The sequence below is a fragment of the Anabrus simplex genome, chromosome 2, assembly GCF_040414725.1.
Source record: "Anabrus simplex isolate iqAnaSimp1 chromosome 2, ASM4041472v1, whole genome shotgun sequence".
Classification (NCBI taxonomy): Eukaryota; Metazoa; Arthropoda; class Insecta; order Orthoptera; family Tettigoniidae; genus Anabrus; species Anabrus simplex.
Window position 1 is genome coordinate 1,097,255,193 of NC_090266.1, and position 20,076 is coordinate 1,097,275,268.

The window sequence follows — 20,076 nt, forward strand, 5'->3', positions numbered from 1 at the left end:
TCGAACCTACTATCTCCCGGATGCAAGCTCACAGCCGTGCGCCTCTACACGCACGGCCAACTCGCCCGGTTTGACTTCTTTTAATTAGGCTACTGATATCTCAAAAATGAAGATCTTACAGACGTGAAATTTGATATTTGGAATATGCTTTAAAAGTAAAGAAACACGTATTTTTGGAAAATCCAATGAAGGGGGGCGGGTGAAAGAATTGAACAATAAATTAAATTAATTGTATGAGAATACATACATCTAATAAAAATAAAGTTGTTACAGACGTGAAAATTGGTATTTGGATTTCCTTTAAAAACAAAGAAAAACGCGTTTGGGGGGTAGGCGGGAACCATCTTGCGGGGCGGGAGTGAAAAGGAGTTGAATTCCTTTCACGAGGACACATAAATCAAAAACTGAAGAAGTTCGAGTCGTGATAATTGGTATTTAGAAGATACTTTACTATTAAAGAAGCAAACAATTTTTGCCGGAAAATTCACTTGGGGGGGGCGTGTGAAAGGAAGTGAACGAAAGTGAATTTATTTTTATGGGAATACTTATATCTCAAAACTGAAGATATTAGACGTGAACATTTGTGTTTGGAATCTCCTTTAAACATAAAGAAACACGCCTTCTTTTATTTTGGGGGGGATATAAACTTAACGGTGGTGGGGTGTAAAAGGAGGTGAAATCAATTGATTTTACTGTTCATAATGTACTTATAAGGAGCCTCCGTTGCTCAGGCGGCAGCGCGCCGGCCTCTAACAGCTGGGTTCCATGGATCAAATCCCGGTCACTCCATGTGACATTCGTGCTGGACAAAACGGAGGCGGGACAGGTTTTTCTCCGGATACTCCGGTTTTCCCTGTCATCATTCATTCCAGCAACACTGTCCAATATTTCATTTCATTTGTCATTCATCGATCATTGCCCCAGTGGAGTGCTTCGGCAGCCGGCACAATTCCTATTGTCGCCGCTAGATGGGGCTTTATTCATTCCATTCCTGACCCTGTCGAATGACTGGAAACAGGCTGTAGATTTTCGATGTACTTATTCTGATCATAAACCGATCATTTTTAATCTTTGCTGGGTTCGATTTCAACAGCCATCTTTTCCTTCGGAGAACGTTCTTAGATTACAGTAGACTCTGCTGGCATGTAAATAAAAATGTAAACACATTTGAAATAAACGATAGGAATGAGATTGACCATCCAATTGTTCACCTCTATAATAAGGTCAATAATGCATGGAAGTATGTAATTCGTATCGCCAGAAATCCCGCATACTTGCCTAGGCGCGGCAATGGTGCTGGTCACATTGTCAACAATGACAGCAGATGTAATTTACCGCCAAGTAGCGGTCTTGCATCTTGCTGTGGGGTCCAGAACATCTAATAATAATAATAATAATAATAATAATAATAATAATAATAATAATAATAATAATGTCCGACTCGTTGGCTGAACTGTTAGCGTACTGGCCTTCGGTTCAGAGGGTCCCGGGTTCGATTCCCGGCCGGGTCGGGGATTTTAACCTTAATTGGTTAATTCCAATGGCACGGGGGCTGGGTGTATATGTTGTCTTCATCATCATTTCATCCTCATCACGACGCGCAGGTCACCTACGGGTATCAAATAGAAAGACCTGCACCTGGCGAGCCGAACCCGTCCCTGTATATCCCGGCACTAAAAGCCATACGACAATTTCAATTTCAATAATAATAATGTTCTGGACCGTCATCAAATTGTGCGGACCACGCTGGGAACGGGTCCTGGCCTGGTAATGACTACGAATACAGTCCAGCCGCGGGTTCAGTACCGCCAAGGCGCCCAAGACGACACCACACTGGATCTCCTTCAGGATTTGATCCATACTAAAAAGGCTTATAGGAAAAGATGGCAAAGATTTAGGGACCCAACTGCCCGCGTGGAATACCTGGACCTAGCCCAGGAAGTACGAAATCGATTGCTGGAAAGAAAGATTGAAAAATGTGAGGAACTTTGCGTAATCTCTCAGAAAACGAGTCAGATCGCGAATTTTGGCGGATTCTCTCAGAAAACGAGTCAGTTCGCGAATTTCAGAGGATTATATATAAAACATTAAGCATTCAATTATAAATTTTAGTATAATACCGTAGCGAAGCACGGGTATCTTGCTAGTATATTATATACTGTATACATACAGTGGAACCTTGATTCTCCTTTTTGGAGGGACCATGGAAAAAGCATGCAATATGGGGAAAATGGAAAATCCAAGAATTAATTAAAACCATACAAAGTTTGGCTAAACACTCAAATAATAAAATGTGTATACTGTAATTATAACCTAAAAAGAACTGCTGCATAAATTACACAAGTTAAACATCTATCTCCTACTTAAAATTCAGTTTTACCACGGAAACACAGAAGAAGAAGATGATTATATACATTGACAATGGTACATGTTTTTGTTTTATTAAGCCATCATCAGCCATTAAATTTCACATTTAATCAAGACATGTCTTCTTCTTCTTCTACTTTATCCATTCCCTTTTCCAGATTCTCTCTGGGTAGGGTAGTGTGCCAAAGCCCTCCACTTTACTCAATCTTTCCACCAGTCCTCTTCTAGTACCATTGATATCGACTCCTCTATTTGCAATACAGTCCACAACAGAGCTCCTCCATCTCATTCTAGGCCGTCCCCTAGGCCTCTTTGTAGTCTCTGTATCCATGAATGTTCTCTTTGGTATTCTATCTCCTGGCGTTCTCATCAGGTGCCCAAACCATTTCATATTTGCTATATCAATCTCTTCTTGAAGTTTACGCACTCCCACGCTTCTCCTTATTTCCTTATTTCGTATTCTATCCCGCCTTGTCTTTCCCTGTATGCTCCTCAAGAACCTCATTTAAGCTGCTTGTATCTTACTCTGGTTCCGCTTAGTCACCGTCCAGGCTGCTGAAGCATAGGGCAGTATAGGTTTAAAATAGGAAGAGTATTAAAACCGTCTTGTGCTTCAATGGCACATCTTTGTTCCATACAATGTCTCACACACTGGTAGCAACTTGCATACTGCTGTATTCTTAGATCAATTTCTCCATCCAAATTTCCATCCACCGAACTCGATAACTGCTGTCAGTGCAGCCACTATCCAGTATTCGGGAGATAGTGGGTTCGAATCCCACTGTCAGCAGTCCTGAAGATGGTTTTCCGTGGTTTCCAAATGCTGGAGCTGTACGTTAATTAAGGCCACAGCCACTCCCTTCCCAGTCCCAGCCCTTTCCTGTCCCGTCGTTGCCATAAGCCTATCTGTGTCAGTGCGACGTAAAGCCAATAGCAAATTTCCACCTTGTGACATCGTGCTTCCCAAATATTTAAAATTCTTCATTATTTCAAGAGGTTCATTTCTTATTTCAAGACATATCTTTAAAATTCAATGGATTTGAGTTCATGCCATGATGTATTTGGCAATGGTATGGACCCAGCTGCAGGCTAGTTAATTTGTATTTCTCAAACATAACACCAAACATGATGTGTTCCTATGTTCTCTGCGTTCCTCTTCAACTCCGTAGCATACGCAACCAACCAACCAACCAACCGAGGTCCCGCGTTGGATCGAGAACTTTGCTTTTAACATCTTCAGTACATAGCTCTGGCCACAAGATCCACTCGCTCCAATATAATACGGCATAATATCGTATTTTATGAAGATAATTTATATATATTACCAATTGACTTATTGTCGCTTTTTTAACACTCGCAGAGGAACACCAACTACTCTTTTAACTTATTTTCATATTGCACTCAGCACAAAGTTCTTTGCGTATGTTGTGGCTACCAGTGCTGCACAAATGACTCCAGTCTATAAAAAATTTCAAGAGTGCCAAAGGCTTTGAACTTTTTTTCCTCCAAGGATCCTCTGCTTCAGTTTTTTATTTTTCACTAACAAGTTGTCAGACTTGTACAAATTGTGCATTTAAACGTGATATTTAGCATTAATATGCTTTGTATTTTAATTTGTTTTAATTTGTTAATGACCTTACTTGGCTAATGATGACATCCATGGATGTTGAAACCGGTACCATCAATAAATGAGGTTATAATCTGAACTAACAACAGAATTTGTATTGAAAAGGTGGATCTTGTACAATCTACTTCATTGTTTTGTAATCTCTATTCGCCGGGCTGAGTGGCTCAGACGGTTAAGGCGCTGGCCTTCTGACCCCAACTTGGCAGGTTTGATCCTGGCTTAGTCCGGTGGTATTTGAAGATGCTCAAATATGTCAGCCTCGTGTCGGTAGATTTACTGGCACGTAAAAGGACTCCTGCGGGACAAAATTCCGGCACCTCGGCGACTCCGAAAACCGTAAAAGAGTAGTTAGTGAGACATAAAGCAAATAACATTATTAATTATTAATCTCTATTCAATATGGACCAAACGTGAAATTCTTGACTTTAAATATGTTCTCTATTTCAGTTGTGGGGCATATCAGCTTAAGATAGGGATGGAAGTCAATTTAACTGGGAGTGTAGAAGGAATGTTCACACGAATGGGGAGGAGGACATTAAGAGTGTTAATTATATAAGTCCTACAAAATGCATTGTATACTCGATTGCTTATTATTTTAGTTGAGAGAAATATTTTGAGTACTTTGCAATACTTGAATACTGAGTTAAGGGGCATGATGGCAGTGTGGTATTGTTACTAAGCTCACTGGACAAAATTTTAGTCTCCCGTGGAAAAATATTACAAGCATCATTTAATACTGTATAACTCCACCTCTGGACTTGATAACCACCTGGATTCAGTTAGGAAGTCCACAAGGTTGTGCAGGTACATCGCATTCAGGTTAAGCCACTCGCTGAGGATTTGATGGCGCAGTTCCACCAAATTGCGGGGATGCTGGTGTGGGCGTTTTATCTGCCGTTCCAACATTATCCCAGCAGATGTTGACTGAAAGGCAACACCTGATTGCCCAGAATGTTAAAATAAATATGCTGGTTCATATTAGTGGTCACCTCAGTGAGAGGGCCTAATCCATGATACGAAAAACACCCCCAAACTATCACAGACCCACCTCCGGCTTGAACCTTACCTTGCATACATTCAGGATGAAATGCTTCGTTTGGCCTTCAGTGCACTCTATTTCGAAAATGTGATTGGTCAGACCACATTACGTTCTGGCATTCTGCTACTGTCCACGTTCAATGATTTCTAGCCCATTGAAGACGCGCAGTTTTATGTGCCTGTGTGAGCAATGGCCTCTTGTGAGGTGATCGGACTCCAAATGTTCATTGCATGCAGTTCCCTTCGCAATGTTCTCTCGCCAGCAGGTTGGGATGGACCTTCATTCACTGGCTGCAGGAATTCTTGTCGGTTTTGGAAGCTATTTTGATTCACAAGCCGTGAAACTCATCTCCGGTCCTCTCAGACAGGATCTTCTTCTGACCAAAATTCTGACGTTTTGTTTTGTGGCCGCATGTAGTACACCACAGCTTGTAAACACGTTGAACAGTCCACTGCGAAACACCAACAAATCCGGCAACTTCAAGCACCATATGGCCATGGGCACGGCCAAACATGATTGTCCTTATTTGCCACTCTGTCACATCCTTACATCTATCCATGTTAATGTATGCTGTTGGACACGGGACTCGTTCGCTGCGCTATCTGTACAGGCTCAACGATCCATCTGTGTGTGCGCACTAGGGTGACTAATTTTTTGATTGGTGAGCTTATCTTCTCACCAAGGTGGCCATGGTTTGAATCCTCGCCAATGCATATGGGAAGTTTGGAATGAAGAGTCGCATCCCTGTGGTTCGGATTCCACGTAGAACTGGAAGCCTCGTGCCATTTATTACAATACCAGGAGTCACATATACCTACAAGATTGCTGAGATTTATTTAATTTTGTCAAGTAAATTCTAAATGCATAGTCAAAAAAATCTATTACATGCCAAAATCATACAGCATGGAGTATTAATGGATCCTTTCCCCCCTTCAAAAATCCCCTTGCCTCTGCCAGGTTTTGAACCTGCGATCTTGAGATTGGAAGGCTCACACACTATTACTGATCCCCAAAGGGAGCTTTTTCTGACTAGGCACTATCTGATAATCCTGCAGATTACTGGAGAAGCATTTGGGTGGGAACATATTGGAAACTGGTGAGAAACTTCAGTAAGCCACCAAGTCCTTATGTCAGGTGCTTAACCTTGATTTCTTGTGTGCCAGCTGGGTTGAGTAGCTACCATGATAGAAAGATGGCTTTCTAAGCCATTTTGACTGGCAAGTTCTAGCCTGGTTCAGTAGATTTATTGACACATAAAAGAAGTCCTTTGCCAGGCTGAGTGGCTCAGATGGTTGAGGCACTGGCCTTCTGATCCCAACTTGTAAGGTTTGATCCTGGCTCAGTCCGGTGGTATTTGAAGGTGCTCAAATATGTCAGCCTCGTGTCGGTAGATGTACTAGCACGTAAAAGAACTCCTGCAGCACAAAATTCTGGTACCTCAGCATCTCCAAAAGCTGTCAAAAGTAGTTAGTGGGACTTAAAAACCACATTATTGTTGTTGTTGTTGTTGTTGTTGTTATTATTATTATTATTATTATTATTATTATTATTATTATTATTATTATTATTATTATTATTATTATTATTATTATTATTCATCTCTGTCTCTGAAAATTGTAAAAGTAGGTGTTGGGATCTAAAACCAGTAACATTACTGGTGTTATTATTCTGTGCCAAGAAGGATTTATTGGTATACAGTTGAAAAGTTAAAACAAATTTTTAGACCAAGTATGCAAAAAATGTATGTAAAAATAATATGACCAAGACAATACAATGTAGTCCTACTACATGTCTATGTAGGATTCAAGTAACAGTAAGCCATGTTGCCCTATATGTTGAATTACCTTTGCATAATTGGAAAGAAATTCTCTGCCATTCTTACCCAAACACATACAAAGCCAAATTTATCCTCATTGTATAATCAAGCCATCCTGTTCCTAATGTTCATATTTATGCTTATTTTCCATTCTGAGTGGTGTCAACAAGAATTAATTAATGAAATAATTTCATCTATGTCCTTGTGTTTTTACGTGCACTAATGTGAATTTTATGTGATGCAGAACAAAGCCAGAAGAAGCATTGTGCATTACAAGTGCATCAGATAGACAGAGGAGTGGAAAGCTGCGAATGAAGTTTGATAAGGGTGACAGGATCTTTGATAAAGAACTGTTCGAGTATGTGGAAGATCCTACCATTGAGTCTGCTGAGTCAGGTGTTGCAGGCCAAGTGAGTAACAGTTTACAACTTTTATTAAATTTAAATCCAGTTTACTTTTTCATACTTACAACAGTCTTAATCCCAAAGCATAGTTATATTGTCTGTGTTGTTGGATTCTTGTCATGTGTGTCCTCTGTCCTGTGCTGTTCCCACTGCTTGTCCCACTGTGTTATGCCACCCTATGATAGACAGTCACTAGTGCTTTCCCACTTGAGGGCTGTCATACTTCGAACATGGAGTACCCTTCATCTAAGGCTGTCCAAGCAGTGTTTTCAAACATATCCTGTCTGGAAGATGGCAGGCTTGCTGATGACCCTGAGATATAAGTATAAAAATATATAGAGTTGGAAATATGAAAATAAAATACTGTTTGATTTCCCTTAAGATGATCATGTGTTGTGAGTGAGAGAAATTTGAAACTGAAAACATCATTATACTAACATACTGATAAAGGTGGTTACTATTTATTTGTTCAGTACTGGAAGTGTCCGATTATATGTTCAACTCGCCTGGTGCACGTCTTTCTACTGCCGGAAAATAATTAGTTCACCTGGAAAGACGATATTGATTTTGATCCAATGATGGCAGATGCCACCTGGGGGATAGTAGATGTACTGGTAATGGTCTCAACGTCATCTGCCAGCAGATAGCGTAGTGACATGTCTGCCAGAGTGCCATCTGCTTTAACCCTTTAATAGGGAATGTTTACAGCCATAAGGCTCAGTGTGATGTAAACGTGTGAAGCAAACAGGCGCCATGCCACGGAGATGCACTCGTGCTTCCTACAGCCAACTGAGCGAGTTTGACAGGGGTTAAATTGTGGCCTTCCAAGTGGTGGGATGGTCCTTTCGGAGAATTGCCACACAAGTTGTACGTGCTGTGTCAGTTGTGCAACGATGCTGGTTGTAATGGTCATGTGAACATTCTTACACCCATAGATAAGGTTCTGGACGTGCACGCAGCACAGACGTCCACCAAGATCGTCGTATTATTAGGGCAGCAACGGCAGATCGTACAGCTACCACAGCATAGGTAAGAGGGTTTGAGAGCCCAGAAGTGTCAACATGAACTTTGCCAACTGGTCACTAGCAGTGGGACTATAGGTACTCACACCTCTAGCCCGTCTTCCACTCACGCCGCAGCAATGACGTGCACGGATCAACTGATGCCGTCAGAGGATCACTTGGAAGATGGAATGGTGGGCCATGGTCTTTAGCGATGAAAGCAGATTCTGCATGCATGCAAGTGATGGTCATTTGCACGTACGACGTAGACCTGGTGAGCACTGTCTCGTAGAGTGCATTTCTCCGAGACACACTGGCCTCACCCCAGGTCTTATGGTCTGGGGTGCGATAAGCTACAACTCTCGTTCACCTTCGGTGTTTGTGGAGGGAATGCTGACCAGGGCTCGGTACGTGCAGAATGTTATAAGACCCCTTCTCTTGTCATTCTTGCAACACGAAGGTGATGTGTTGTTCCAACAGGATAATGCTCACCTACACATGCACCTGAAACTCAACGTGCTCTGTAAGATGTGCAGCAACTTCCCTGGCCAGCACGCTCTCCGGACTTGTCTCCCATCGAGCACATTGGAATATGATGGGACGACAACTGACACGTGCAACTCGTCAACCCACAACTCTTGCAAAACTATGTGAACAGGTCGAACAGGCGTGGAATAATGTATCCCAAGACAGTATTCGCCATCTGTATGATCGAATGGATGCCAGAATCAGCGCCTGCATTGCCGCCCGCGGAGGATACACCACGTACTAATATGGGTGTATCAGCATGGATCGACACCTGGTACCTCAGTACCGCTTGAGCTATTGATCTGTAAATGTAATCATATGCACTGTTTCAACAATAAATCTAGAGTGAATTGGAAAACTCTAAGAGGGTGTACTAATTTTTTTCCCAGCAGTGTTTTGACGCCCATCGGTGACCTGCATGTCTGAATATAGGAGGATGATAATGAGGTAGGTTGTGGGTGAAACCCTGGTGTCCGCACATAGCCTACTCCTATAAATTAACACCAAGAGGTCTGCTCGAGGCTTAAAGTCTTAAAGTCTGACAGATGAATCACCATCAGCAGCATCACATGTCCTCACTCCATGTGAACACTGCAGCACACAATCTAGTGATTAGAAATTCTGTGGAATTCTATAGAATTTAACATTGTTGCAACAAGGTCAAAATTGCCTCTCATGTCACTCATGTCAGGTCACTACTCTTACAGTGAAACTGTAATTAATGCCAGGCATCACAGCATTAATTCTATCTTAGCCAAGAGCTTAAAAGATTTCAGTATGGTTGCAACGGCATCTCCGCTATGGGCTGCACTTGTTGAATAGACATTATTGCCTTTGATGAGGAAGAAAAAAGCAGGGTACATAATTGATCCAACTGTCTGATTCAAGACTTATGTGACACAGCCAATAAAGATGAACAAAGAGAAAAAGGATAGATACAACCTATGAATTCCCTACTATTGCAATAAATATCACCTAAAGAAAATTTAACATGTGCGACTTATGGTCGAAGACATAGGCACGATTTCATCTTCATGTGTTGACTTCTGAAAATGTCTCAGAATCAGTAACCATGTCATCCATGTCATTGTCCTCTCAGCACTGAAGGGATCAATCAGAGACACTGTTTACAATTCATCCTCCAGTTTACTTGCTCACTGCACTGCACACCAACATTTTCTTTCCTTGGAATTAATATTGCATTTACTTCATTCAAAATTGCTGTAGGACCAGGCAAGCTGGCCGTGCGGTTAGGGGCACGCAGCTGTGAGCTTGCATCCGGGAGATAGTGGGTTCGAACCCTACTGTCAGCAGCCCTGAAAATGGTTTTTCATGGTTTCCCATTTTCACACCAGGCAAATGCTGGGACTGTACCTTAATTAAGGCCATGACCGCTTCCTTCACACTTCTAGCCCTTTCCTATCCCATCGTCGCTATAAAACCCATCTGTGTCGGTGCGACATGAAACATCTTGAAAAAAATTGCTGTAGGCTATTTATTTATCAATTTGTTATAGTATTTACGGATCCTTGTGGTCACCTGTTATTTCTGGGAAATAATAAAAAAATCATAAATCATTAAACATTAAGTTAATAAAACCTATGTAATGAAAATTCAGATTTTTAAAGAAATAATACAGAATAATGTACTGTGTAATTACTAGAGCCCGGATATTCATGCAAATGCATGTTTTCAAATAAGCTGGTTACATTTCTCAAACTTTGCATATATTCGTTTCATGACTTAACGATTCCAAATAACCATTCTTTTTCCCCCGCATGTTTGCATGTTTTGGCCTTTTTAGGAGAAAATTCATGCATAAAGCATATTTCAAAGGTTTCGGATTTAATAGTGAATATTTGGACGTTTAATCATGCATATTATAACTTTTCTTCTGACTTTGGCGCATATATAATGTTAACTTGCATGATAGTGCCTGTTATGAATGTTGGTGTGCAGAATTTGCGACTGTTTTTCCACGTTATACAGTATGTTAGACGAACAAAACAAAACTTGTATCACACTTCTGTGACGCCGCGTTACTGAGATAGCTGCTTACAAACCTTGGTTTTGCACTGAACCCTCTTCCATTGTCATCCTGGAACTTTTTTACCCGGAACATTCACTTGTCACACGTCTTCGTTACTGCAGCAGGCAATCGTTACCAGTTATTGAGGATATTCAAAAGTGTGTGCAATCATCGCACGGAGAAGTAGCTGCGGCAGCTAGAGATAGGTTGAACAAAGTGATCCGTTCAAATCCTGAATTTGAATTTGTCAAACTTATATAAGACGTACTGTGGTGAAAATGCAAAAGATGTACAATTTGACCTCACTTTGTCCCAAATCTCTTCATTTATGTATGCACCTGTCACTTCTTGTGACGTAGAAAGATCATTTTCTGTGCTTAAAAATATGCTGACAAATAAACGCATGAGCTTAAATCAAGACAATTTGGAGAAATTACGGTATTTGTTGTACAATGTTCCAAAAGGAATTGAATTTTGATAGTGCATATTTTCCAGTTTATTGAGCATGTTTTGCCATATGATAGGGCATGAATGCATGCATATTTTGAGATTTGGTAGTGCATGGAAATCCGGGTTCTAGTAATTACATTCGGTTGTGTTGTTGCTGTAACATGGAAGTTCTTGAGGGAAAATGATCTGTCCCTTTTTTCTAAGTTTTGACACTCTACTTTACTGATTTCAGGCTGTACTTAAAAGAAAAGTATAAAAACACCTTTGAAATACTGATGATTATCTCAGAAACTATGTTTGTTCATTTCAGTTGTTACTGGTATGTTATATATATAAATTGATTATTATTATTATTATTATTATTATTATTATTATTATTATTATTATTATTATTATTATTATTATTATTATTATTATTATTATTACTATTATTATTATTATCCCCTCTTTGTAGATAAAAATTCCAAAGGGTATCCCAGCTGGAGGCATCAGGATATCAGTGTCTGGGAAGAATTTGGCCTACATTCAAAACCCTCAGATGTATGTTTACTACAGAAATAAGCAGTTTGGCAGTGTAAGTATCCTACTTCAGTAAAATTCTGTTTGTCTTGCAAATTTGTGAAAATATTTTGGATGAATATTGTGTAGCTTGACAGTTATAGTTTTTAATATTCTGTGCAAAATGTATGAAAACATTTCCATTTACAGTACTAAGCATGCAGTATGTGTTGAACTGAATAAATTGTGCTGAGGAAAATTCTGTAACATGTAATGAAAATATAACATTTAAATTACGTACAGTAAAATTGTGTTCTGTCAAATCAAAAGGGATCAGTACTTTCTCAAACTATCAGAGACTGAAAATATAGGTGAAATTAGGTAGAATTTCAAAGTGTAATTCAGCAGATTTTAACCACTCCAAGGTGTTTTTATTTTAAATTAAACTACATATCATTTGTTACATTACAATACAAAATTATTTATGTAATAAATAAATATTTGTTTGTTTCTCAGCTTGCCCACATTCCTTGTCTGGGCTGTCCCTTTAGTATTTGATAAGAAGAATGTATTAAGGGTTTGTTTTTCCTGCTTTTCCATGTATGACAGAGTTGCATCCAGTGTAGCAATTGCCTTCCTGTGACTAAATTTTCCTTACATTTGTGGAATAATTTCTTCTTCCTTGCTTTCCTAAGTCATCATTCACTCTAAATTACTTATGATCCCCTTAAATCATCTATTGCACAGCTAATTTTGAATAAACTTGCATTATTTTCAAGTCAGTTATTGTTCCTTTATTAATTATCAGGATATACCAAGAGAACACCTTTGAATATAAAATATATGTCAATAAAATTAGGAACACTCCACATCCTAGAATATAAAGGCTATCTGAATTAAATGCTTCAATTTCAAACATGTATCACCATCTCAAACATACATACAGATATCTCCACTATCATCTTAGCAGCCTTAAAGCATAATTAATTATGAAATTGATGAGCGTCATTGGTAAACTGCTCAAGAGTCCATGATCATCATATTTTTTTTAAAAGTATTGTCATGTTCAATTATATCAGATTTGTTAATTGTTGATGAAGACCAAGTTTTCTCATGATAATTTTTATTTGTTTTATATTCAGTTGAATATCATAATGTCACTCCTTTTGCAGCAATGTGTGGTTCAGAGCAACTCAAATATGGCGTGTTCATCCCCAGCCATTGAAGTGCAGACTACGTTGGATGCTGAAAACCCCCTCAAGCTGGAGTATGGCTTTCGGATGGATAACGTGTCTGGTGTTCAGAATTTATCTATAAAGACTGGTAGTCCTTTCCTTCTTTATCCCAATCCCATATATGACCCCTTCGATGAAGAGATCAAGTACTACAAAAGCGACTACCTGACCATAAATGTAAGTTTCCTTGAGCAACTTATCGAATTTATGTAGAATAGCTTATTCCCAACTGAGTTTCACACTTTATAGTTTCCATATATTTCTTAAAAATCTTCCATAGTCTTGACAGAATATTTTCTATTGATCACTGTTGTACTTCAGAGTTATTGAATGGGATGCCTTTAAGAGGGGGTCCTGCATAATGAATCATGCTGTAAATACTCAAGTAAGAAAGCTAACAAGGACCAGAAGAATTTCAAATATGGAAAACAAGATGGAAATCAGAACCTTTCCTCATAATGCCATCAGGAATATGTATAAGGAAGAAACAGTCTTTTTGCTTTTTATGCAGATTCTTCACCAGTGGAGGAGAAAACAGGTTACTGAAGAAAACATGAGGAAGATAAAGGAATACAGTGTGATATTCAAACCTAGAGGTTCCTTGGTCTGGTGCTTGACCTCTGGGCTTAGTAGGTGAGAAGACCGAGCTCGATAGCTGCAGTCGCTTAAGTGCGGCCAGTATCCAGTATTCGGGAGATAGTAGGTTCGAACCCCACTGTCGGCAGCCCTGAAAATGGTTTTCCGTGGTTTCCCATTTTCACACCAGGCAAATGCTGAGGCTGTACCTTAATTAAGGCCACGGCCGCTTCCTTCCCAGTCCTAGCCCTTTCCTGTCCCATCGTCGCCATAAGACATATCTTTGTCGGTGCGACGTAAGCCAATAGAAAAAAAAAAAAAAAAAAAACTGTAGGTGAGAAGAGAGAAGTCCAACTGTCAGAAGTGGTTTGATGGACACATGTGAGTGGGGATGATAGAATTACTAGTTCTGTTGGGACAAGAATTCTAACCATTGCTGTGGTTTCAGACCACAGCGGGACTGTCAAGATCAAATTTTCAGTATGCGCCAGGTAATTGTAAAATGCTACAAGAGGAATAGACAGTTATGTTTACAGTATGTTACGTAGATCTAGAGAAGGCATATGACAAGAATACCGAGCGAAAATATTCTTAATACACTGGGTGACTATGGGATTCAGGGTAGATTATTAAAAGCAATCAAAGGCATTTATGTAAACAATTGGGCTGCAGTGATAATTGATGGTAGAATGAGTTCTTGGTTCAAGGTACTGACAGGGGTTAGACAAGGCTGTAATCTTTCACCTTTGTTGTTCATAGTTTATATGGATCATCTACTGAAAGGTTAACGTGACATGGAGGGATTCTGTTAGGTGCAAATGTACGTAGGTTGAGTCATAAGTCATGGCAACTATTTTTTTCTTGCGAACAGGAGACAATACGGAAAATCTAAGATTTGCATTTGGAAACGTACGGTATGTACTTACGTATGATGCCACTAGATGGTGTATGTAAACAACAGTGTGAGTCTAAGCATGCCCCCAAGTTCAGTGTGTGAGTGAGAGCGTCACAAAATGGAAGTCAACAAACAGGAGCAACGATCGTACATTAACGTAGCAGTTCTCCACGGTAGAAATGCACGTCAATGCCATACAGAGGTGCGGGAAGCATTAGGTGTGCATGCCATGCCCTATAGAACAGTGGAGAGGTGGGTGGAGACGTTCAAACGATAATGCGACAGCTCACACAGCAGCCATCGTTCAGCGTCGCTTACAACGGTGGGGATGGGAGGTTCTTCCACACCCGCCTTATTCGCCTGATCTGAGCCCATGTGACTATGATCTAATCCCCAAAGTCAAGAAGCCATTACGTGGACAACGGTTTGCTAACAAAGAGGACATCGTAACAGCATTTCGGGAAGAAGTGTCAAACTTTAGCGATACACATGCAGCGAATGGTATTCAGCGCCTGCCCCACCGCTGGCAATGCACAGTGGAAACCTTGGGTGATTCTTTCATAGGTCTGTAACCAGTGGAGACCTGTCCTTTGTATGTAATCTTGTGTATTTGCTGTCTATACCATAATAAAACAATGTTTACCAATGGCCTATGTTCTGTCACTTTCCTACGAGAATCTCCTGCAGTCAGAATTTGTCTTCAGGCACTATGCATAAATACATGCCCTATATTTCCAAATGCATATCTTAGATTTTCCATGTTGTCTCCTGTTCGCGAGAAAAAAATAGTTGCCATGACTTACGACTCGACCGTCGTAGTAAGCAGTTTGGCCTGTGCTGATGACTTGGTCTTCATAGCACATTGTGGTGAAAGCCTACAGTCTAGTATCTTGAAACATGAAAGTAGGTGCAGTGAGTAAGATATTAAATTATCCTTTCCCAGACTAAACTGATGTCAGTAGATAAGAAGCCTAAGAGAACTGAATGTCAGGTTGGGAATACAAACTGGAAATTTCAAGTATTTAGGATGTGTATTCTCCCAGGATGGTGTTATATTAAGACTTAATCAAGGTGCATCAAAGGTAATGCAGCGAGTTAATAGTTGTGATCAACAGTATTCTGTAAGAAAGAAATCAACTCCCAGACAAAACTATCTTTACACCGGTCTGTTTTTGGACCAACTTTGCTTTATGGCAGTGAATGCTGGGTAAACTCAGGTTATCTTATTCATAAACTAGAAGTAATAGACATGAAAGTAGCAAGAATGATCGCTGGTACCAACAGGTGGGAACAGCGCCAGGAGGGTACCCTGAATGAGGAAATGAAGACTATGTTAGGAATGAACACTATTGACGAAGCTGTACACATTAACGAACTTCATGGTGGGGGGGCAGTGTGTCATGTAAGGCGAATAGAGGAGGATAGTTTACCTAGGTAAAGGGCTTTGCTATTGAGGGTAAGAGAAGTAGAGGGACACCAAGATGATGATCTTAGACTCGCTTTCGGATGATTTAAAGATAAGAAGTGTAGAACTAAAATGAGGCCATAGAGCTAGTTAAAAACAGAGGAGTATGGTGGCATTGAGTAAATTTACAGGGGCTTGGAGACTGAACACTGAAATTCATAACAGAATGTATGTATGTATGTATGTATGTATGTATGTATGTATGTATGTATGCTGTAGATCATTTGTATTTGGTATGAATGTAGTTCTGTCCCATCATTGTAGTTCCTTTCACTCCTCTACAGTTTTCATGAAGTAGTTTTTTGCCTATGGCAGGCATCCATATAAGTTAACTGGTTACCATGTGTGCTGGCAGCCCATAAGCTGACACACTCTTTGTGCTGTAATCTAAAGAAATTCCATCTTGTATGAAACTAGGTAATTGGTTCTAACCCCACTGTCAGCAGCCCTGAAATGGTTTTCTATGGTTTCCCATTTTCACACCAGGACATGATTACTTCCTTCTTGCTCCTGTCCATTTCCTGTCCCATCGTCACCATAAGACCTATCTGTGTCGGTACGACTTAAAGTAAATTGTAATAAATAAAAAAAATTATAAAAAAAAAAAATTTAAAATAAAGGTATTTTACTGATGTACCGCTGAATGTTCCAGGGGCAGCATCTGGACCGAGCTTGTCAAGAGTCAGATGTGGTTGTGAAAATAGGCAATAATTTCTGCAATGTGACATCCCTTTCCCGGCAACAGTTGACATGCCGGCCACCACGTATGCAGCCTCCAGCTATTGATAAAGAAGGCAATATAAACCCGCAGGAACTGCCCGAAGTTGTGGTAAGATTGAAAACTCTGTACCTCAAATGTTCTTAAACCCAATAATATGAGAAAGAAATTTGAAAATTAAGATTTGCAACATACATGGTTTTACCTGTAAAATGTTTCTTAAGTAGTTGGAAATTAGTCTCAACTGATGTGGTTAATTTTTTAATAATTTTTGAGGTTTGTTTTCATTCAATTCTACAATTCTACAATTGTATAATTATATTTAACTCTCCTTACTTGTACAATTTTAACAGCAATATATTTCAAGATTTTTTTCCCCCACAAGTTTGTGTTTAAAACAAATAATGAAAAATTCCACCTGTAGCAGTCATATTTTCCTACTTACTGTACAGTCTTAATTTGTTCTTATTATTTTCAAATAGAACATTACAATGTAGCACTGATGTAAATCATATACAGGGTGGTTGGAAACAACGTGAACCTGGTGTATGAGTTTTAGAGGGTTGGTCATACTGATAAATAATTTTGAAAAAAAGAAATCGATATCCTATGCCGTTGTCATTTTATAAACTGCTGAAGTTAACCAGTCAGATCGCTTCACAGGCAAATTCGAATGGGCTTTGCGAGGCGATGTTTCCATATCTGCACATGACTTTAGACCAGCTTGAGAGCCATGCCAAAAATCAGCATCAAACACAAACACACCTTGGCTTTCAACAGGTGGTGTCACCTTAGCATACTTGCTAAGGCGCAATTCAAATCCTTCCCCTGGCAAAGTTTTTTTTGATGCTCTCAAGCCGGTCTTAAGCCATGTGCAGAGTTTACAATACCACCTGGCAAAGACCATTTGATTTCTCCCGCAAAGTCCTGTGATTGGTTAACTTCAGTAGCTGATAAAATTATACTGGCACAAGATATTGAATTTTTTTTTTTTCAAATTATTTATCAGTATGTCCCTTATATACCTGGTTCGTGTTGTTTCCAACCATCCTGTATTTATGATGCCATAATTATTGACTGTATCATGCAGCTGATTACTAAATATGTGTAATATTCTTCTGTAATTAACCTTTAATAAAAACTGTGGAAGTCTGATGGTACAATTTATATTCTCTGTCTCTCTCGTGTAGGTTATTGTGGGTGGGAGGCTGAGCTACAGGATTGGCAAGTTGAGCTATGCATCCCCCTCTACACCCAACGGGTTGATGTCGAAGCCAGCGTTGATTGGTGTGGTGGCTGGTATAGTTATTTTGGTTGTGATATTCGTAGCATTCCTTATTGCTTACCGGCGCAAATCAACGGAAAGCAACCGTGTTCTGAAGAACATGCAAGAGCAGATGGACATTCTAGAATTACGGGTTGCAGCAGAGTGTAAAGAAGGTATGGCAATATTACGTATGTTTCTGTGTCCTTTGTATAATATTTGCTTTGCTCTGTTTGCTGTTTGTATGGCAGTCTTTGGTCAAGAGCTTAGTCACAACTTGTTACAAGTTTACAATATATTGATAAGCACAGATTTACTTATTTTATTTTTTGGCACCTTACTTCACATTACTTGAGAATAGGTGACATTACAAGAACTTGTAAAACCTAGTAGTTTACATTCTTAATGTGTTAAGAAGTCTTCTGAAACACACTAGTTCAGTACACTTGGGGTAATATTGGTTGAGTGCACTATTTTCGTCTGATATTTTTGGATTAAATTGAAAATAGATATCATTTTTATTGGTGGCAAAGATAGGGCTGTGCCAAGATTGATACATTTTTATGGTACATTGGCCTAAGTAGAAGTAAATATAATATGATCTGCATAACGTGTACAAATTTATTATCCTTCCAATAATAACTTATCTTAAAAATCCTGAATAAAATTTATCCCTCATTCTTGAAATAACGAGGGCCTGTTTGATATTGATGTAATTAGAAAAATTAGTCTCCTTATTTAGGCAATAATAAAAATTATTTTTGACCGTAAAGAAACATAAAACCGAGCAAGTTAGCTACGCAGTTCAAGGCATGTAGCTTTAGCTTGTATTCAGGAGATAGTGAGTTCAAACCCAAGAGAATCAATTGGTCAGTCAGTCAGTCAATCAATCAATCAATCAATTGGTCAATCAGTCATTCAATAATAATACCGAGTGAGTTGGCCATGTAGTTACTTAAAGATTAGCTGAACTATTACATTTCGACAGACCAACTCCAATACTTCTGGACCATTTTAGTGTTATATATTTTTTCCTTCTGGTACAAAATTTCAGTTTTCAATTTTTGTTCTTAAGTGACAGTATAGATTGTGCCCATAAGCATTTGCAACTTGTAACTCCAAACTGTAAGATTAATGCTACAAGCAGGAGATCTATTCTTATTCTAAATGATTTAAATATTGCACATTTCGTATTCTCAGAGTATTCTCATTGTTAACAAACAAGAGCTCGTTGTTCAAGAAGCCTTTCTCATGGACAGTCAAGATTTTCTTCTGATGACGCAGAGCACAGTTCTCTGCGAAACGTAAAGAATTTTACCTTACTTTCTTGACACGGCATAAGCGCAAAAGCCTATATCATGTCTATAATTATATTACTTCATGATCAAGCAAGTGGCTGTGCGGTTTGGGTCACATAGCTATAGGCTTGCATTCGGGAGATAGTGGGTTAATTAAGGCCATGGTGCTTCCTTCCCATTCTTTGCCCTTTCCTATCTCATCATCGCTGTGAGACCTATCTATGTCGGTGTGACATAAAGCAGATTGGAAAAAAATTAATGAAAGTGTACAATAATTGAAACAAAATTACTTTTGCACTCATAATAGCAATATTGAAACAGAAAAAAGCACCATGCTGAATGACTAAATTATTGTTTTGTTATTTATTTTTTTGTGGTGGTGGTGGTGGTGGTATGATTCTATGATGAACAAGGGAAACCAGACGGGACACATTGCACATAGACAGAAAGGACCGAACGTAAACAGATTTGGCCGGATATTTCATACTCTGTACAATACTACTTTACGGAAATGCTTGGTAGTTTGTTGATAAAGCTGGATGTAAGACTGTTTCATTTAATCAATAGTCTTCATACTCAGTCATGTAGGACCCTTGTACCAACCACAAGCACACTCAGTTAAGAAACATTGACCATGGTCTCAGTCGGGATTGGTGCCCATACATTCACTTACCCGGGTACACAGGTATGAGAGATTAACAAACACACACATCAATGTTATAAGTCTGACACTCAAAATTTAAACTTTCCAATTTGTTTAACCTCTGAAATAGCTGCAAATAGCTTACTGCACTGTGTCACTCCTGTCTGATAGAGTATGCTCCAGAGGTCACTTGTCATCCTTTGGAAAGAGAGTCATAATACTG

General features: G+C 39.3%; 1 protein-coding gene across 1 annotated transcript in view; it reads left to right on the forward strand.

Annotated features, from left to right (window-relative positions):
- PlexA (plexin A) overlaps window positions 1-20,076 on the forward strand; it is a 731,624-nt gene that overhangs the window by 668,963 nt on the left and 42,585 nt on the right. The window contains exons 12-16 of the mRNA XM_067142056.2: window positions 7,094-7,259; window positions 11,716-11,835; window positions 12,932-13,171; window positions 16,583-16,759; window positions 17,839-18,088. Of these exons, the coding sequence (XP_066998157.2) occupies window positions 7,094-7,259; window positions 11,716-11,835; window positions 12,932-13,171; window positions 16,583-16,759; window positions 17,839-18,088 (953 nt within the window). The remainder of the gene's footprint in view (window positions 1-7,093; window positions 7,260-11,715; window positions 11,836-12,931; window positions 13,172-16,582; window positions 16,760-17,838; window positions 18,089-20,076) is intronic.